This window comes from Anolis carolinensis, unplaced genomic scaffold (assembly GCF_035594765.1).
Source record: "Anolis carolinensis isolate JA03-04 unplaced genomic scaffold, rAnoCar3.1.pri scaffold_9, whole genome shotgun sequence".
NCBI classification, from domain to species: domain Eukaryota; kingdom Metazoa; phylum Chordata; class Lepidosauria; order Squamata; family Dactyloidae; genus Anolis; species Anolis carolinensis.
The window spans coordinates 6,936,935-6,956,957 of record NW_026943820.1 but is presented as its reverse complement, the minus strand read 5'-3'; the positions used below and the strand labels follow the sequence as shown (position 1 = coordinate 6,956,957).

The 20,023-nt window shown below is 41.4% G+C and overlaps 1 protein-coding gene across 3 annotated transcripts in view; it reads left to right on the top strand.

Annotated features, from left to right (window-relative positions):
* Positions 1-19,658, top strand: part of znf423 (zinc finger protein 423) — a 499,271-nt gene extending 479,613 nt beyond the window's left edge. For all 3 annotated transcript variants that reach the window (XM_062961910.1, XM_062961911.1, XM_062961912.1), the window contains one exon: positions 18,945-19,658. In XM_062961910.1, the coding sequence (XP_062817980.1) occupies positions 18,945-18,974 (30 nt within the window). In that variant the 3' untranslated portion in view covers positions 18,975-19,658. The remainder of the gene's footprint in view (positions 1-18,944) is intronic.
* Positions 19,659-20,023: the final 365 nt, after the last annotated feature.

The window sequence follows — 20,023 nt, the reverse complement described above, 5'->3', positions numbered from 1 at the left end:
ATGTCTGGAATTCCCATTTTCAGAAGGTTGTTCAGAGTGAACCCTACCTATCCCTTGGGCCCCCTTATGGCTGAAGGGGTTGCTATGACATGAAGGGGGTGGGGCCTAAAGGGGGCAGGGCCTACCCTTCTGACTGTCAGCTGGGGGAAAACAGCTCTTCCTTGTCCTCTGTAATTTGGACTTTATTTTTCTAGGTTTTTTATTGAAAGACATAGATTGGATGACTATGTCTTTTGTAGCCAAATTTGGTGTGATTTGGTTCAGTGGTTTTGTTTTTTACTCAGTCCTACAAACGTACATTACATTTTTATATACAGTAGAGTCTCATTTATCCAACACAAACGGGCCGGCAGAACGTTGGATAAGCAAATATGTTGGATAATAAGGAGAGATTAAGGAAAAGCCTATTAAGCATCAAATTAGGTTATGATTTTACAAATTAACATCATGTTATACAACAAATTTGACAGAAAAAGTAGTTCAGTACAAAATAATGCTATGTAGTAATTACTGTATTTACGAATTCAGCACCAAAATATCACGATATATTGAAAACATTAACTACAAAAATGCGTTGGATAATCCGGAACGTTGGATAAGTGAGTGTTGGATAAGTGAGACTCTACTGTATATCAATATTGCAATATTATTAGTAATATTACATGAAATATAAATATACAATTATAATAGTGTATTGTTATTACAGTAGAGTCTCACTTATCCAAGCCTCGCTTATCCAAGTGTCTGGATTATCCAAGGCATTTTTGTAGTCAATGTTTTCAATATATCGTGATGTTTTGGTGCTAAATTCGTAAATACAGTAATTACAACATAACATTAATGCATATTGAACTATTTTTTTGTCAAATTTGTTGTATAACATGAAGTTTTGGTGCTTAATTTGTAAAATCAAAACCTAATTTGATGTTTAATAGGCATTTCCTTAATCCCTCCTTATTATCCAAGATATTCGCTTATCCAAGCTTCTGCTGGCCCATTTAGCTTGGATAAGTGAGACTCTACTGTATATTGTATTACATTATAATATTATTTTCAATATTATTATATTATTTGAATGAAATAGGAGGACTTGAGCACCACACTGCTCATTGCCGAGTCCTTTTAGAAATACTTAAAGAAACCAAGTTCTTTAAGATAGCCTTCCATGATTTCGCTGAATATAACCATCACGAAAGCAACCTAGAGTAGAAGCCCACTTCATCTCTGTCCATGCGAATGTGGACTCTGTTGAGTTTTTCTTCCTTTATCTGGATCTTGAGATCTCAAACAAACAATAGAGAAGCCCACCTGGCACACAGACGGTTCTGAGCAGATGCACGGTAGCACCATCAAATGGATGTGTTACGGCCTCAAAGCGTCTCCTCGCTCCCCTTCCCGTAGCATTTTAATTTTTTCACCTGTTCCTGCAGTAGGACCCCCGTGATTTCCTGGCAGGAACTCTTTATTGCAGTATGGAAGATTCCCAGTTTAAATGCCAGCTTTTCAGCTTTGCTGCCCTTTTATTTTAAGGTTTCCTTCATACGGATCTCGCTCCTCCCGGCTCGTCTGTTTCCTTGCCTCTTAGCATCCTCCTAAACTTCTCTGATTTTATTAGTTTTCCGAAGGCAGACTTTGCAAGTACCATTGACTGTGGAGGAACAATAAAACACTTGTTTTTAAGGGTGGCTGCCTCAACGTGAGCATATGCGCCACATTTCCAGATGAGGCTGAATTGCACTACAGTCATGAGGCATTTGTATGCTACTCAATTCGAATCTTTGGTACTCAGCCACAAATGAGTACCGATGATGGATTCAGCCAACCAATGATTTCTTAAAAGCTAACCATGTGCTGCTCATAACTGAAGGAATCCAGCTATCCATAATACCTAACCACTAGTAATTAAACTAAAGGCGAAATGAGCACGTCTTAAAATATGGAGCGAATTCATTCAGCCTACCAGCTTGTCCGAACATATCTCCCCCTATGAACCACCCTGCTCTCAGTCCCACCTCCTTTGCAAGTGGCCCTACTGTTGCACCCCAAGGCAGCGTGAGCACTGGAAACCAAAAAGAGACCAATAATCATATAATATCTTTATTAAAACAATTATAAATTCAGGAAAGAATAAGTGGAAAGGATAAATGAGCAATAGTCCTTTATGATATGGTATGAATTAGTCCAAAGAGTTGAAGAGATATGTCCAATATTATTGTCCAAAGTCCAGAAACCGAAACACGCTCAAAACTGTTGGGAAGTTCTTGAGCAGGGAAACAAGAAGAAAGCAGGAGTGAATAACAAGGTCCAAAGTGACTAGGAAGTCTTGGATATCAAGGCAGGCAGAAGACGAAGCTAAAAGCTAAAAGCAATCTGGATTCAGGAACAAGGCAAGGACGTGAATTTACTCCGGATTAAATCGGGAGTCGCAGCTTGGCTTGGCCGCCAGGAACAGGAGACTTGGCTTGATGAAATCAGGGAACTGGAGTCAGTGAAGTGTTCTCAGGAAATCGCTACGTTGACACTGCAAAGTGTTCACAGTGTAGGACACTTTTATGGAACTTAGATCTAATCACAGCGAAGGGAAACCAAACTCCCCAAAGGTTCCCAAGGGAATCTCCTATCCATTATCCCCTCTAGATGCCAAATATTGACTCCTTCGAAGCCCTTGTTTTTCTGATCTCTGGCGATGCAGAAACTCCCTTCTGTGAAAGGATACATTCCCTGGGGAACTCGGGACATCTGGTTCTACCACAGGAGTAATGTTTTCAGTATCTCTCCCAATTAAGGAAGCATCGGAGCTATCTGCGAACTAGGTAAAAAGTCAGAGCTTTCATGGCCTGAATCACAAGGTTGTTGTGTGTTTTCCGGGCTGTTTGGTCACGTTCCAGAAGTATTCTCTCCTGACGTTTTGCCCACATCTATGGCAGGCATCATCAGAGCTTTAGAAGACATTTCATTTATAGACTACCCACTTTATTTGATGGCAAATGGCCCCTCTGATCTCTTGGGATGGAAGGATGGCATGGCAATCCATTGGGGTCAGGGGCTGTTAGAGAGGTAAACAGTGACCTTGCTTCTGAGCTGTCATTGTATTTGATTCTAAGCAACCTACATCTCCGCCTGGCCTTTTGATTACAAAACAGCATGTTCTTTGTATTAGATGTGTGCAGAAGGTATTATTAACCCATGTCTGAGGAGAGAGGGTTCACAAGGAGAGCTTCATTATCAGATTTAGAGCTACGTACCATTCTGTTATTGACCCGCCTGGTGTAATCAATGCGGCCGGCACACGGGTTGGAAATCATGTTCTTGGCCTGCAGGCCGCATTCCTTGCCGCTAGTGCTGATTGTGCATTATCTTTTAAATGACACCACCTAAATAAGTATGGATCCGCTGAGCTCCAAAAGCCCCGGCTTCGATTGGAGAATGCAAAGAAAGCCCTTTGCATTTCTTTTTTGCTTTGAAAAGAAAAGGCTTGGCGTTTAAGACGGCCGAAGAAATTTCAATTAAAAGCTGAGTCAAATGTGGCTGAACTCATCCACAAAGGTGTGTGTTGAAAGACATATAAAACAGTGGGGAGGCTAGGAGGGATACTAGTGCCGCATTTAAGTCGGATGGAAAAGCAGTGCAATGAGCAGCGGTTGCACATCTGTGTGCAAAAAGGCACATGTGCAGATAAGCAGGTCCTATTAGGAATATTTTTCACAACTGTCAGTATGCTATTTCCTAGAGATACTGGGAAATATGCTGGTGATATTAGTAGGATTTTGCATGCTATCTGGTCATAGCAACACATAACCCTTATACCACATGAGCCTATTAGCTTGTCAATTTTCATGGGCAGAGAAGCTATTCAGAGAAGAGCTTTCATTCTCACAACCTCTGAGGATGCCTGTCATAATTATTGCTGTTTTTAAATTGTTTTAGATTTTAGTCTGTTTTGGAAGCCGCTCCGAGCCCTAGGGGAGTGGCGGCATATAAGTTCGAAGAATAAATAAATAAATACATAAATAGATGTGGGTGAAACGTCAGGAGAGAATACTTCCGGAACATGGCCATACAGCCTGGAAAACATACAACAACCCAGCTTTCATATTGTTTGGCTAACTTGAGTCTGTTTAGTGTCTTCCAAGTCACACAGTTTTCTGTGTACTCAAGAGGGAATCTCTCATCCGGTATCAGCCACTGATTGAAGTCCCGAGTTTTAGCCTGCCACTTTTGGACTCTCGCTTGCTGAGGGGTCCCCAAACTACGGCCCGCGGGCCACATGCGGCCCATTGAAGCCATTTATCTGGCCCCCACAAAGGGGGACTAAATGGCCCAAGGGGTCTCTTCCAACCCTTATTATTGCTGCTGCTGCTGCTGCTGTTGTTCTTGTTGTTGTTCTTGTTAACATTGAGGCTGGATGGTCCTCTGTCAGGTGCTTTGCTTGTGCTTTTGGTGCACAAAGGCAGAAATGGGTTGGACTAAATGGCCTAAGGGGTCTCTTCCAATTATTATTATTATTATTATTATTATTATTATTATTATTATTGCTTGGTGGCCAACTATAGTCTGGCCCCCCAGTGGTCTGAGGGATCGTGAACTGGCTCCCTGTTTTAAAAGTTTGGGGACCCCTGCTGTAGATCTTAGGAAGCTGTTCCTTGATTTAAGATGTTGGCATGTTGGCTGATATCCAAAGAAGGATAAGCTGGAGATGTCAATGCCTTGGTCATTTCATTACTGGCTGCTACTTCTCGACATATATCAGGTGGTGCAATATGAGAGCTGAATAATCATGCAAATGCACGAGAAGGTGGGGTTGTGTATCAAGAATATTGTGTGCCATCTAAACATTTGCTGGAGCATCAAAACATGGATACTAATTTATTTAGTTCTGGGCTGGGAAGCTTGTGGGCTCCCAAATATCGTTGAATTCCCATCTCCCGTCAACTGCAACCATCATACTTAATATCTCAGTAGGACAAGGATGTAGTTTATAGCTGAAGTCCAACAACTAGGGAGATGGATTTGTAATTCAATAAAATCTAGATGACAGCAGGAGCTCTACTCTTATTCTTTAGAGTGAAGGATACACCTGTATCCCTACCATCTCACCAAAGTGTCAGGAGTTAGTAGGATAGGAGCTCCACAAACAGTGAGGACTCCTCCATTCTGGTAGTTGTGGGACCGTTAGAATGACCACCTCTCCCTCCCTCCCCATTGGATGCATTTCTTTCCATTGGAGGCAATATCTTCAGCATCTAAAGGTAGTGCTCATGTACTAGTCTTGACTTGTGAGTTGTATGTGTGAATTGCAAGATGCCGCTTGGTCCTCCCACTTGCAGTTCAAAAGACCTGCAAACTTTTTCCAGGAGTCCCCATATTGATCTGCATGTTTTATTTACGTTCCTAACCTGTGTTAGGAGCACAGGTTAGGAACCCCTGGTTATGCAGTGTGTTAAACCACTGAATTACTGACTGAAAGGTTGCCGGTTCGGATCCGGGAAGTGGAGTGAGCTCCCACTATTAGCCCCAGCTTCTGCCACCCTAGCAGTTCGAAAACATGCAAATGTGAGTAGATCAATAGGTACCACTCCGGCGGGCACTCCATGCAGTCATGCCAGTGGCCACATGATCTTGGAGGTGGCTTTGGACAATGCCGGCTCTTCGGCTTAGAAATGGAGATGAGCATCAACCCTGAGAGTCGGACACGACTAGACTTAAGGTCAGGGAAAAAACTTTACCTGTACCTAACCTGTGTTTGCCAGGTGTCTTATTTCTGCTTCTTCTTTTACACCTATTTGAATTATTCAGACCAACAACAACAACGCATTGACTTGAATTTGCATTAGACATGACACCATAAAAACCCATGACTGCTGTGTTATAGACTCTACTATAGCCTCTACTCACAATTTTTCTGAAAACTATTTTAGGAACTGGAGGAATAATGAAAAAGAAAGTCACATCTTCAGATGGTTGTGCCTCCTGATACTCTTCAGGTTCTTTGGGTAGCAAAGTGGGTCTTTCCTTATATGAAAGGGGAAAAATCTTTAATAAAAATCTTTAATAAAAATTATATTAAAAAAAAAAAGAAAGTGGGGGGGGGAGTTGAGCATTCATTGCAGTAAGCTTTTGGCAAGGGATGAGAAGGAATAATAATAATAATAATGATAATAATAATAATAATAATAATAATAATAATAATAATGTGTTGTCGAAGGCTTTCATGGCCGGGATCACAGCCCGAAAGACATACAACAACCCAATAATAATAATAATAATAATAATAATAATAATAATAATAATAATAATAATAATAATACCTTTATTTTTATATCCCGCCACCATCTCCCTGTAGGGACTCGGGGTGACTAACATGAGGCCATGCCCAAATAATCACAATAAAACAAATAATATACAATCAGAACAAATAACATCATTAGCGGTAAAAATTTAAACAGTTTAAAGTACTAAAACAACAGTATAAAGGATCTATTGCTCTATGTTGTCGAAGGCCTTAATGGCCAGAATCGCAGGGTTGTTGTGTGTTTCCCTGGCTGAATGGCCATTTTCCGGAAGCATTCTCTCCTGATGTTTCGCCCACATCTATGGCAGGCATACCTCACAACCTCTGAGGATTCCTGCCACAGATGTGGGCAAAACGTCAGGAGAGAATGCTTCTGGAACATGGTCGTACAGCCCGGGAAACACACAACAACCCCAATCCCATTGCTTCATTTCTTTCACATTCTTGACAAAATTATTCTCAAGTCTCTCCTTGGAACCCAAGCCTTTACTCAATTTTCAGCTGCTAATCTTTTCTTATCTACCAAATGTCCTTCATATTTATTCATTTTAATATATTAATTCTGAGATGAGTCCACCCAGGAAAGTTAAATGTCATCTCAACGAATTCAACAAGGCCTGGTAACCTCCCTTCTCCCACTTTTTAAAAAGATATAGGTGCCATATCATGTTTTCTAAACCCTTTCCGACTGTTTGAATATCTGTACTCATTTGCTCCCACCCTTTTTGTTCCAGCTGGAAACATTTGTAGCAAATACCTTTTTGGTTATTCTCCACTTCATTTTGTGACTAGGGCCGGGCATTGCATAGGTCATTCCACTATAAAGGCATTAAATATTTGCATAGTCAATACGGTGCGGAAAGCAGGACGGGGTTTTCGCCTGGGTTATATTGACTCACGTAATGAGTTGTTTCAAGACTCTGCTGAACCGCCTGTGCAAGAGACCTGTTTGGTATTCCACATGTTTGCAATGCCTGTCAGGGTGATTTTAGGAACGTGGGAAGCTGCCTTGCACAAAGTTAGACCATTGGCCTATTCATTGGCCCATTATTGCCAACACAGTTTTAGCGCCGGTTCTCCAGGGTTTCGGGAGCGATTTTTTTTTAGTCCTACCTGGACATGATTGAGGACTGAACCGTTACCTTCTGCAAAGCATGCAGAGCTCACAAACACCTTGCTACAGGCAACAGACTTACTTGCAGCAAGTTCATTTTCTCAGCTAGCAAGGTCTTCCCCATGTTGGATAAATACAATGACACCAGGGTTTTTGGGTGCAGAAATATTTTTTTTCAAGTATTTTTATTTTGGAGGGTGTTTAGCAGTGCTTACTGTGTCTCTTTGACTGTTAGCCAAATCGGACTAGATGGCTAGAACAGGAGTCCCCAAACGTTTTAAATACGGGACCAGTTGGAGAGCCCGACCATAGTTTTTTAAAAAAACGATGAACAAATTATTATTTCCAATGACTACAGCTGCAAGAATGTGTCATGCAAGAGTATGTGATAATAATAATAATAATAATAATAATAATAATAATAATAATAATAATAAAGAGGGTTGGAAGAAACCCCTTGGGCCATTTAGTCCAACCTCCTTCTGCCTTTGTGCACCAAAAGCACAAGCAAAGCACCCCTGACAGATGGCCACCCAGCCTCAATGTTAATAATAATAATACTACTACTACTAATAATAATAATAATAATAATAATAAAAAAGAGGGTTGGAAGAAAGCCCTTGAGCCATTTAGTCCAACCCTCTTCTGCCTTTGTGCACCAAAAGCACAAGCAAAGCACCCCTGACAGATGGCCACCCAGCCTCAATGATAATAATAATAATAATAATAATAATAATAATAATAATCCAGCATATCTATCTTGTTTGCTGTGTCAGTCAGTAATAATAATAATAATAATAATAATAATAATAATAATAATAATAACAACAACCATTGTCATAAAAATAATAAAGAGGGTTGGAAGAAACCCCTTGGGCCATTTAGTCCAACCCCCTTCTGCCTTTGTGCACCATAAGCACTAGCAAAGCACCCCTAACAGATGACCACCCAGCCTCAATGTTAATAATAATAATAATAATAATAATAATAACAATAAAGAGGGTTGGAAGAGACCCCTTGGACCATTTAGACCAACCTCCTTCTGCCTTTGTGCACCATAAGCACTAGCAAAGCACCCCTGACAGATGGCCACCCAGCCTCAATATTATTATTATTATTATTAATAATAATAATAATAATAATAATAATAATAATAATAATAATAATAATAAAGAGGGTTGGAAGAGACCCTTGGGCCATTTAGTCCAACACCCTTCTGCTTTTGTGCACCAAAAGTACAAGCAAAGCACCCCTGACAGATGGCCACCCAGCCTCAATGTTAATAATAATAATAATAATAATAATAATAATAATAATAATAATAATCCCTTTATTCCTGTATCCTGCTCCATCTCCCCAAAGGGACTCAGGGCGGCACAGCAATACACAATAAAATACAACCACATAAATAATAAGTGAAGTATATTTCTAGCGTGACACACAAACATCATCTTTTTTTCTCCCTCATTTCCTTTCTGTGGCTCCCAGTGGTGCAGTGGGTTATTTATTATTATTAATTTATTTACAGCATTTATATTCCACCCTTCTCACCCCAAAGGGGACTCAGGGCGGATCATATTACACATATAGGCAAACATTCAATGCCTTTTAACATAGAACAAAGACAAGACAAACATAGGCTCCAAGCGGGCCTCGAACTCATGACCTCCTGGTCAGAGTGATTCATTGCAGCTGGTTGCAGCTGGCTTGCTCTCCCGCCTGCGCCACAGCCCGGGTTAGCTGCTGAACTGAAAGGTCAGCGGTTCGAATGTGAGGAGTGGAGTGAGCTCCCACAGTTAGCCCCAGCTTCTGCCAATCTAGCAGTTCGAAAACATGCAAATGTGAGTAGATAAATAGGTACCAATCCGGCGTGATGTTACGGCACTCTATGCAGTCATGCCAATGGCCACATGACCTTGGAGGTGTCTACGGACAACGCTGGCTCTTCGGCTTAGAAAATAAGATGAGCACCAACCCCGAGTTGGACTTGACTCGACGTAATGTCAAAGGAAAGCCTTTACCTTTACCTATTTCCTATCTACTTCACTGTAATATATGTTTGCTCCAAGCCCTTTTTCCTACCTGTTGGCATATCTACCAACCTGTCAGAGACAATGCTGGAAATCCAGAGCCCCGACACATCTGGAGAACGCCAGATTGGAGAGGGCTGTAAGGCATGCTCCGTGTCTATAACGGAGCTGTGTTTCCTACCTAACGGAAATTGCATCCAGATTGCCACGATGTGAGGCAAAGTTGTTTATCAGAAGTCGCTGCTTTGCGAAAATGGCAGCTGCAGGGCTTTGGGGTGTGATAAATGCAGCAATATAAAGGGCGATGCCTAATCGAGACAGATAGTACAAGAGCAAATCCAGTCAAGTACATTTGTGTCTTACAATGCTGTATGTCACCTTCTTACTCAAGTTCGGGGGGAGATTAAATATCTTAAATACCCCAAGGCCTTGAAAATAAACATTAGCTCGAATTAAGTATTTGAGTTGCAGGTTCAGCATTGAGAGTTGCAGAACCACAACTGATTTACTGTATATACTCGAGTATAAGCCTAGTTTTTCAGCCCTCTTTTTAAGACTGAAAAAGCCCCCCTCGGCTTATACTCGGGTGAGGGTCCTGGTTGGATTATATTTGGATCAGCTTATACTCGAGAATATATGGTACATTTGTTATTTTTCTCTATTATTATTGGTATTATTACATTTATTATTTTTCTCTATTATTGTTGCTACTATTACATTTATTTTACTCTATTTTTATTATTACAGTAGAGTCTCACTTATCCAAGCTAAATGGGCCGGCAGAAGCTTGGATAAGCAAATATCTTGGATAATAAGGAGGGATTAAGGAAAAGCCTATTAAACATCAAATTAGGTTATGATTTTACAATGGACAACGCTGGCTCTTCGGCTTAGAAATTGAGACGAGCACCAACCCCTGAGTTGGACACGAGTAGACTTAATGTCAGGGGAAAAGCTTTACCTTTACCTATGGCAGGCATCCTCAGAGATTGTGAGGTCTGTTGGAAACTAGGCAAGTGAAGTTTATATATCTGTGGAATAATATCCAGGGTGGGAGAGCGAACTCTTGTGTGTTTGAGGCAAGTGTGAATGTTGCAATTGATCACCTGGATTAGCATTGAATAGCCTTGCCATGGAACACGGCTATACATCTCGGAAAACTCACAGCAACCCAGTGATTCCGGCCATGAAATCCTTCGACAACACATTCCGCTACAATACAATGCATAGCTGGATCGACGTGCTATTTTGAAAGTTTTGCTTTAGTTGTTTTATCTTTTCAAGTTTTTAAAGTCCAGATGTGTATTAACACACATAGCAAAATAGCCATGGTTTCGGCCTTTTCCTTTCACCTTTGTCATGCGGTGCCCAAAAAAACGAGCATCTTTGAGCAGAGTTTCATGGGAAGCCCACTGGCCATAATACCGGCATGGTTTTAGAAACTCCACATCACTTCTGACACCTGGCGGCTGTTTGAGGAAAGTGATGCTTTGCCGACTATTGCATCAAGTATTTAAATGGGGTCATTGCCACCTCCGGAGACAAGGCCTGCCACTGGAACCTCCATTAGTTAAACGTTGCCACCAGACAATTGCCATTAGTCCAATGTCAACTCAGTAGAAGGAGATTTTGGAGGATTTCAATCCCTCTTCTGATATGAAGAGTAACTTTGGGCTACTTAGAAGGAAGTAACAGAATTGTAGAATCATAGAATCATAGAATAGTAGAGTTGGAAGAGACCACATGGGCCATCCAGTCCAACCCCCTGCTAAGAAGCAGGAAATCGCATTCAAAGCACCCCCGACAGATGGCCATCCAGCCTCTGCTTAAAAGCCTCCAAGGAAGGAGCCTCCACCACGGCCCCGGGGAGAGAGTTCCACTGTCGAACAGCCTTTCTCACAGTGAGGAAGTTCTTCCTGATGTTCAGGTGGAATCTCCTTTCCTGTAGTTTGAAGCCATTGTTCCGTGTCCTAGTCTGCAGGGCAGCAGAAAACAAGCTTGCTCCCTCTTCCCTAGGACTTCCCTTCACATATTTGTACATGGCTATCATGTCTCCTCTCAGCCTTCTCTTCTGCAGGCTAAACATGCCCAGCTCTTTAAGCCGCTCCTCATAGGGCTTGTTCTCTAGACCCTTAATCATTTTAGTCGCCCTCCTCTGGACGCTTTCCAGCTTGTCAACATTTCCCTTCAACTGTGGTGCCCAGAATTGGACGCAGTATTCCAGGTGTGGTCTGACCAAGGCAGAATAGAGGGGGAGCAGGACTTCCCTGGATCTAGACGCTATTCCCCTATTGATGCAGGCCAGAATCCCATTGGCTTTTTTAGCTACCGCATCACATTGTTGGCTCATGTTTAACTTGTTGTCCACGAGGACTCCAAGGTCTTTTTCGCACCCACTGCTGTCAAGCCAGGCATCGTCCCCCATTCTGTATCTTTGATTTCCATTTTTTCTGCCGAAGTGAAGTATCTTGCATTTGTCCCTGTTGAACTTCATTTTGTTAGTTTTGGACCATCTCTCTAGTCTGTCAAGATCGTTTTGAATTCTGCTCCTGTCTTCTCGAGTGTTAGCTATCCCTCCCAGTTTTGTGTCGTCTGCAAACTTGATGATCGTGCCTTCTAACCCTTCGTCTAAGTCATTAATAAAGATGTTGAACAGAACCGGGCCCAGGACGGAGCCCTGCGGCACTCCACTTGTCACTTCTTTCCATGATGAAGACGACGCATTGGTGAGCACCCTTTGGGTTCGTTCGCTTAGCCAATTACAGATCCACCTAACCGTAGTTTTGTCTAGCCCACATTTTACTAGTTTGTTTGCCAGAAGGTCGTGGGGGACTTTGTCGAAGGCCTTACTGAAATCCAGGTACGCTACATCCACGGCATTCCCGTGGAATATATATATATACACACACACACACACACACACACACACACACACACACACATATATCTCTATATATAAATGAGTGATGGCATCACGGCGACCAACAAAACAACAAAACTACAGGCCCCCCAACCTCGAAATTTGACAACACAACCCATCATCCATGCCTCTAGGTTGATACAACAAAAAGAAAAGAAAAGTCCTAATTAGAGAGAGAGGAATAATTGCTTTTATCCTATTGCTTCCAGTTAGAAGGCTAAGCTCCTCCAACTTGGTCTCCTAGCAACCCAATAAAAAATAAAAAAACACTAAAAATATTTAAAAACACTAAAAAAATTAATACAATAAAATACTAGAATAACAGAAAATAACTAAAAATAATACAAGAAAATAATAAAATATAATAAATAAAAAGATAACTTACAATAAAATTAATTAAAAAATACAAATAACATCAAATAAAAATTACACAACAATTTTTAACCAATACCACCACCTCTTTGCCACAGCAACGCGTGGCCGGGCACAGCTAGTATACATATATATTGTTTCCTTTCTGGAATTCCCAACTTCCCTGCTTTCAGAGTGATGCCCTTTATTTACCGTCCTGATTTTAGAGATTATATTGTTCTGTATTATAATACCACAGTAATTATTATATATTATATTTGTAATCTTTTATTATCTGCTTAGAACTGGATTATATGAGGCCCCTTCTACACAGCTGTATAAAATCCACATTGAACTGGATTACATGGCAGTGTGAACTCAAGATAATCCAGTTCAAAGCAGATATTGTTGATTATGTGCCTTGGCATTCTGGGTAATATAGCTGTGTCGAAGGGCCTTGAGTCTACACTGCCATATAATAAAGTTTAAATCAGATAATCTGTATTTTATAGGCAGTGTGGATGAGGCCGAAGTGTACTCTGCCTGTCCCCTGGGCGCTATCTTGGCTGAGGAAGTACCTAGGACGTGAAGGAGGCGGGGCCTAAAGGCAGCAGGGCCTACCTTTCTGACTGGCAGTTAGGGGGAGAAAGGCTCTTCTTCATCTTCTGTAATTTGGACTATTTTTCTAGGGTTTTTTTATGGAAGGACATAGCTTGGATTGACTATGTCTTTTGTGGCCAAATTTGGTGTGATTGGGTTCAGTGGTTTTCTTGTTTACTTCATAGAAAAACGTCACATTACATTCTTATATGTATAGATATATATACAAACACACATACAGTTGAATTCCAGTTATCCAAGTTCCGCTTATCCAACATACCACATTATCTGATGCACCGGCGTCTCGCCCCTCCTGGCGGGTGCCAGGCACTTGGAGAAGCCTGTTGTGTGTTGCTGTTTTTCTAGGCAGCAACATGCATCAGGCCTCTCCAAGCCAGGTGCTTGCCGGGAGGGATGAGATGTGACTGGCATAGACGTTTCCCTCCTAGCAAGCACCCGGCACTTTGAGAGGCCCCCTGTGCGTTGCTGCATAAAAAAAAACAGCGGTTTTTCTAGGCAGCAGCGGGCCTCTCCAAGCTGGGTGCTTGCTGGGAGGGAAAAGTCTCCTCCCTCCCAGCCAAAACGAACTGTCTCCTCCATCAAAGGCAAGAACCTGGCTTGGAGAGCTTCCCCTGCATGTTGCTGCCTGAAAAACAGCTGTTTTTCTAGGCAGCAGTGGGCTTTTTCAAGTCGGGTCCTTGCCGCCAGGAGGGAGGAGACTTTTCCCACCCGGCAAGCACCTTACTTGTCGGGAGGGATAATATGGCCTCCCTATTATCCAACAGTTTTGCTTATCCGGCATTCGGTCCACCTGTTTATGTCAAATAACTGGAACTCTACTTTATATATATTACAGAGTTGTCAGGAAATAATTCCTAGCCAACAAATTAGTGCCGTGACACAAATTTAATTTGTGTTCCACCCTTGTTTGGGGACTTTTCACTGTGTAGATTTTTTGATAGGCTATTGCATTCCCTCTTTTGTAATGTTTGTCTAAAATTGAGATGAATTAAAATAAAACACCTACAATTGCAAGTGAAAAGACATGTAGGCACGCAGTTGAAAGTAGGCAAACATCTCCCTTCCATCGAAAGAGCCTTCATCAACGGTGCTAACTAGTTTGTTGGTAGGATGTGAGCTCAATTCATTTTGTCTGGCTTGGGATTAGTTCAGAGCTTCCAGTCTTACAAGCAAATTTGGCACCCACATTCACAAATCATGGCTCAGTGAGACCCTTTGCCTTGCAAAGCTCAAGGGAGCGTCCTTGAAAGGCCATCCATTCATTCCATACCACCCAGATCAGTATGAGATAATGTTGATTCAACGAATCTTTGGGGGCACAAAAGATCTCAGTCTAAAAGCTATAGGAGTCGTAGACCTCAGCACAAAACGGTGCGCGAGCGTCAAGAGATCTCCAGTCCTTCCAAGAGCTGGATATTCCAGACATGGTCCCTAAGGTGCTGGTAACTCTGAGACACGACTTCCGTTTGCATTAGACTGAATATACAACTTCTGCATAGCATTAGGATTTATTTAGCCTCTTGGCAAATGACAGACAGGATGTCTGAACCGTAATGTCTCCCTGGAGGGGCTTGGTTGCCATTCCTTTTATGGAGGGAGGGAAGCTAATTGCAGCCGTGTGCGGTAAATGTCATCCTTTCACCAAGATTAAACCATTGAGCAACACAGTCACCATCCCTCTCAGCCCACCTGTTAATCCCTTTCTCCTGCGAAATGCTTGAGCGCTGAGAATATTGCCTTGAAATGTTGTAAAAGCTAAAGTTACTTGTTGCCTCCCAAAAAGGGGCATCATATTCTTAGATTCGTTTCCCTTTCCATTTGAGTGAGCTCTTCCATCATGGACAGAAGCAACAGATTTGCAGAATGTGACAAATATATCTATATATATATAAAAGAGTAATGAAATTTCGGCCTAGGACAAAACAACAAAACTACACATCTTAGAAACACTAAACTTGGCAGCACAACTCCTCATCCATGCCTTTACGTTCATACAACAAAAAGCTCCAGCTACTCCAGAAAACGGCCAGGCTTTGAGACTGCAAGGCTATTCACTGCTATTCTACCTGGCCAACAAACAATTCCCATAAGCCACAGCAACGCATGGCCGGGCAAAGCTAGGATAGATAGATAGATAGATAGATAGATAGATAGATAGATAGATAGATAATGAAATTTCGGCCTAGGACAAAACAACAAAACTACACATCCCAGAAACACTAAAGTTGGCAGCACAACCCCTCATCCATGCCTCTACGTTCATACAACAAAAAGAAAAGAAAAATAAAGCCCTAATTAGAGGGAGAGGAATAATTGTTTTTATCCAATTGCTGCCAGTTAGAAGGCTAAGCTCCGCCCACTTGCTCTTCTAGCAACCCACTCAACCCAGGGGACAGGCAGAGTTAGGCCTCACTTAGGCCTCTTCCACACTGCCTATAAAATACAGATTATCTGATTTTAACTGGATTATATGGCAGTGTAGACTCAAGGCTCTTCCACGCAGCTATATAACCCATTTATAATGGACTTAATGTCAGGGGAAAAGCTTTACCCTTTACCTTAACTACCACCAATTCCTCAATACTTTATTTCCCATACCTCCATACTTCGCCACAGCAACGCGTGGCCGGGCACAGCTAGTCTCTCTATATAAAAATTTAAAGTTTGTTTTACTATGGAGTAAACAACAAAACCGCTGAACCAAATCACACCAAATTTGGCAACAAAAGACATAGTCATCCAAAATATGTCTTTCAATTAAAAAACCTAGAAAAATAGTCCAAATTGCTGAGGATGAGGAAGAGCCTTTCTCCCCCTAACTGCCAGTTAGAAAGGTAGGCTCTGCTGCCTTTAGCCACACCCTGCTGCTTTTAGGCCCCGCCCCCTTAGTATCCTAGCAAGTTCCTTAGCCAAAATGGTGCCCAGGGCATAGGCAGAATGCACTTAGGCCTGATCCACACTGCCTATAAAATACAGATTATCTTATTTGAACTGGAATATATGGCAGTGTAGGCTCAAGGTCCTTCCTCACAGCTATATTACCCATTTATATTCTTATATTATCTGCTTTGAACTGGATTATCTTGAGTCCACACTGCCATATAATACACTTCAGAGTGGATCTTATACAGCTGTGTAGAAGGCCTGGCTAACAAATGATTCCCATAAACCACAGCAACGCGTGGCCAGGCAAAGCTAGTAATATTATAAATCATAAAATAATCATGGTTTACAGTGGCGGTTGTCGCAGTCGGGTGCAGGCGGCGGGGCGGAGGAGCCCAAATGGCAGTGGGAGGAGAAGGAGGTGGTGCCATGTTCCCCTCCCTCTTTCTTCCCAATACTTTATTTCCTATACCACCACACTTTGCCAAAGCAACGCATGGCTGGGCACAGCTCATTAAATTTTTATATATAGAGATGTTAGTGTTTATTTAAAAACCACAAAACTGCAAGGGCGCGAAAAGTGAACCACGAAGTAGCGAGGGAACACTGTATCAGACTCTGTGTTGGACAATATGCATCAACTGGTATATCTGAATTATTTTCCCTGTGTGCCTGTGTATGGATTGTAATCTGTATTATTCCCCCAACTTTCAACTGTGTTCTTGTGTATGGATTGCAATCCGTATTATTTTCCCAACTTTCAACTGTGTGCCTGTGTATGGATTGCAATCTGTATTATTTCCCCAACTTTCAACTGTGTGCCTGTGTATGAATTGCAATCTGCATTATTTTTCCAACTTTCAACTGTGTGTTTGTGTATGGATTGCAATCTGTATTATTTTCCCAACTTTCAACTGTGTTCTTGTGTATGGATTGCAATCTGTATTATTTCCCCAACTTTCAACTGTGTGCCTGTGTATGAATTGCAATCTGCATTATTTTTCCAACTTTCAACTGTGTGTTTGTGTATGGATTGCAATCTGTATTATTTTCCCAACTTTCAACTGTGTTCTTGTGTATGGATTGCAATCTGTATTATTTCCCCAACTTTCAACTGTGTGCCTGTGTATGAATTGCAATCTGCATTATTTTTCCAACTTTCAACTGTGTGTTTGTGTATGGATTGCAATCTGTATTATTTTCCCAACTTTCAACTGTGTTCTTGTGTATGGATTGCAATCTGTATTATTTCCCCAACTTTCAACTGTGTGCCTGTGTATGAATTGCAATCTGTATTATTTCCCCAACTTTCAACTGTGTGCCTGTGTATGAATTGCAATCTGCATTATTTTTCCAACTTTCAACTGTGTGTTTGTGTATGGATTGCAATCCGTATTATTTTCCCAACTTTCAACTGTGTGCCTGTGTATGAATTGCAATCTGCATTATTTTTCCAACTTTCAACTGTGTGTTTGTGTATGGATTGCAATCTGTATTATTTTCCCAACTTTCAATTGTGTGTTTGTGTATGGATTGCAATCTGTATTATTTCCCCAACTTACAACTATGTGCCTGTGTATGGATTGCAATCCGTATTATTTTTCCAACTTTCAACTGCATGCCTGTGTATGGATTGCAATCTGTATTATTTTCCCAACTTTCAACTGTGTGCCTGTGTATGGACTGCAATCCGTATTATTTCCCCAATTTACAACTATGTGCCTGTGTATGGATTGCAATCCGTATTATTTTCCCAACTTTCAACTGTGTGCCTGTGTATGGATTGCAATCCGTATTATTTCCTCCCTCCTGTCTTTCCGAAAGAGGACAAAAACATGGTTATGGGACCAGGCATTTGAGCATGAGTAACAGCAAAAATGAGATAAGAATATATGACCTACTGACAGACCCCACATGAACATGGGAAGCGCCTTAAATGTATATTTAAATGTATAATTATGTATATTTTAATGGATATTCTTAATTTTATTGTAATTTTTAATCTTGATTGATTTTTAAATTTGATGACAACTGTTTTTAATGTGTATGTTTATATTGTAAGCCGCCCTGAGTCCCCTGATGGGTGAGAAGGGCGGGGTAGTAGTGATGTAATAATAATAATAATAATAATAATAATAATAATAATAATAATAATAATAATAATAATAATTTCCCCAATTTACAACTGTGTGTTTGTGTATGGATTGCAATCTGTATTATTTTTCCAACTTTCAACTGTGTACCTATGTATGGATTGCAATATGTCATTTTTCTCCAACAAGATTTCCTATCAATGCCGAGCGAGATAAGCTAAGATGTGGGGAAAAGAAAAGGGTGGGCATCCCTAAGTGACAGCAAATGTTGTTTAATTGCTACAGCGAAGGAAGTCCCGGCGGTCTCTTCTTCACCGAGATGCCGCGAAATCCTCTTGGCGCGACTTTGTTGCGTTGTGTTTTTCTTCCACCCCATTCCTTTCCCTTAAGTTCACGCCAGCATTAACAGATCTATCGGTTCGCAGCGAACGTGTCACGTTGGCAGCTGTTACTTAGGAGCATTTTCTTTCTCTCCCCCCCCCCTCCTTTTTTTCTTTTCTTTATTATTGCATTTTGTTCTGTAATAATTGCAAAGCTTTTATGTTGGGTTCGGCACCAACGCGACTGAGTAGGAGGGTCCGGGCTGGCTCGCTATTATTCTGCCCCTCACGCACGTCTCCTTTCCCCCATCTTTTTGCAGAACCACACGTTGAGCCAGCACGCTCAGTGAGCCCCCGACTCGACGGGACACCTCTCTGCAGAAGACTTGACGGAAACTCAGTGGGGAGGACCATTTGAACATTACATCCAATCAAAGTGTCATTTGCAACCCAGATGTAAAACTCTAATGATTTGGCCATGAGGCGCTGCTATTATAAGCAGCTGGAAATGAATATTAATGGAAGAGATTAAAAGTATTCCATGCGCAGTATTTTTTATTGTCCTGCTTGAGCTTAGTGTACTTTAAAAGCTTCTGCTTCTGACTGGATTTATAGTTGCTAGATAGGAAGCTGCTTTGATGCTCTTTGCCCTTTGTTGCTTCTTGTATTATACGGATAGTTCCAAGATTTAGAAGTGATTTTTTTTTCTCCCTTCTTTGCTTTATCTCCCACCCCCTCCCTTCCCTGTTTAACTGCTTTTTAATTGCAATTTTAGGTAATTGTGCATCGTGATGTGATGGCTTGGCTATTGTCTGGATATTTTTTTTACACTTTTTTGGAATTTTTTTTAAAAACAATTAAAGACTAATGCTTTGATTGGATTTGCCAGTTCACCGGACAGTGATTAAAACAAAAAAAGAAACTATGTAATGAATATCATCGGTTTCAGTGCAACTGGATGGTCTGCTTTATAAATGTGACTTAATCTGATTGCATTAACTAATACAGTTCAATAAAGGGAATACATTGGACAAGTGTTGGTGTCTCAATAAATGCACAGATCTGTTTGCTGTTTGGAGGAAATACAGGACTGCAATATGATGTGACAGATGGAAGGTGTTTCTTTACTCTAAAGCAGTGGTTCCCAACCTTTTTTTTTTGACCGGGGACCACTTTGACCGGGGACCACTTGGACCGGGGACCACTTTGACCGGGGACCACTTTGACCGGGGACCACTTCGACCGGGGACCACTTCGACCGGGGCCCAGTTGACCCTTTTCTAGTTAACTGCTTGAGCCATTGCAGTTGAAATGGTATCAAACTGCATTCATTCTATAGCATAGATCAGGGGGCCCCAAACTAAGGCCCAGGGGCCGGATGCGGCCCATCGAAGCCATT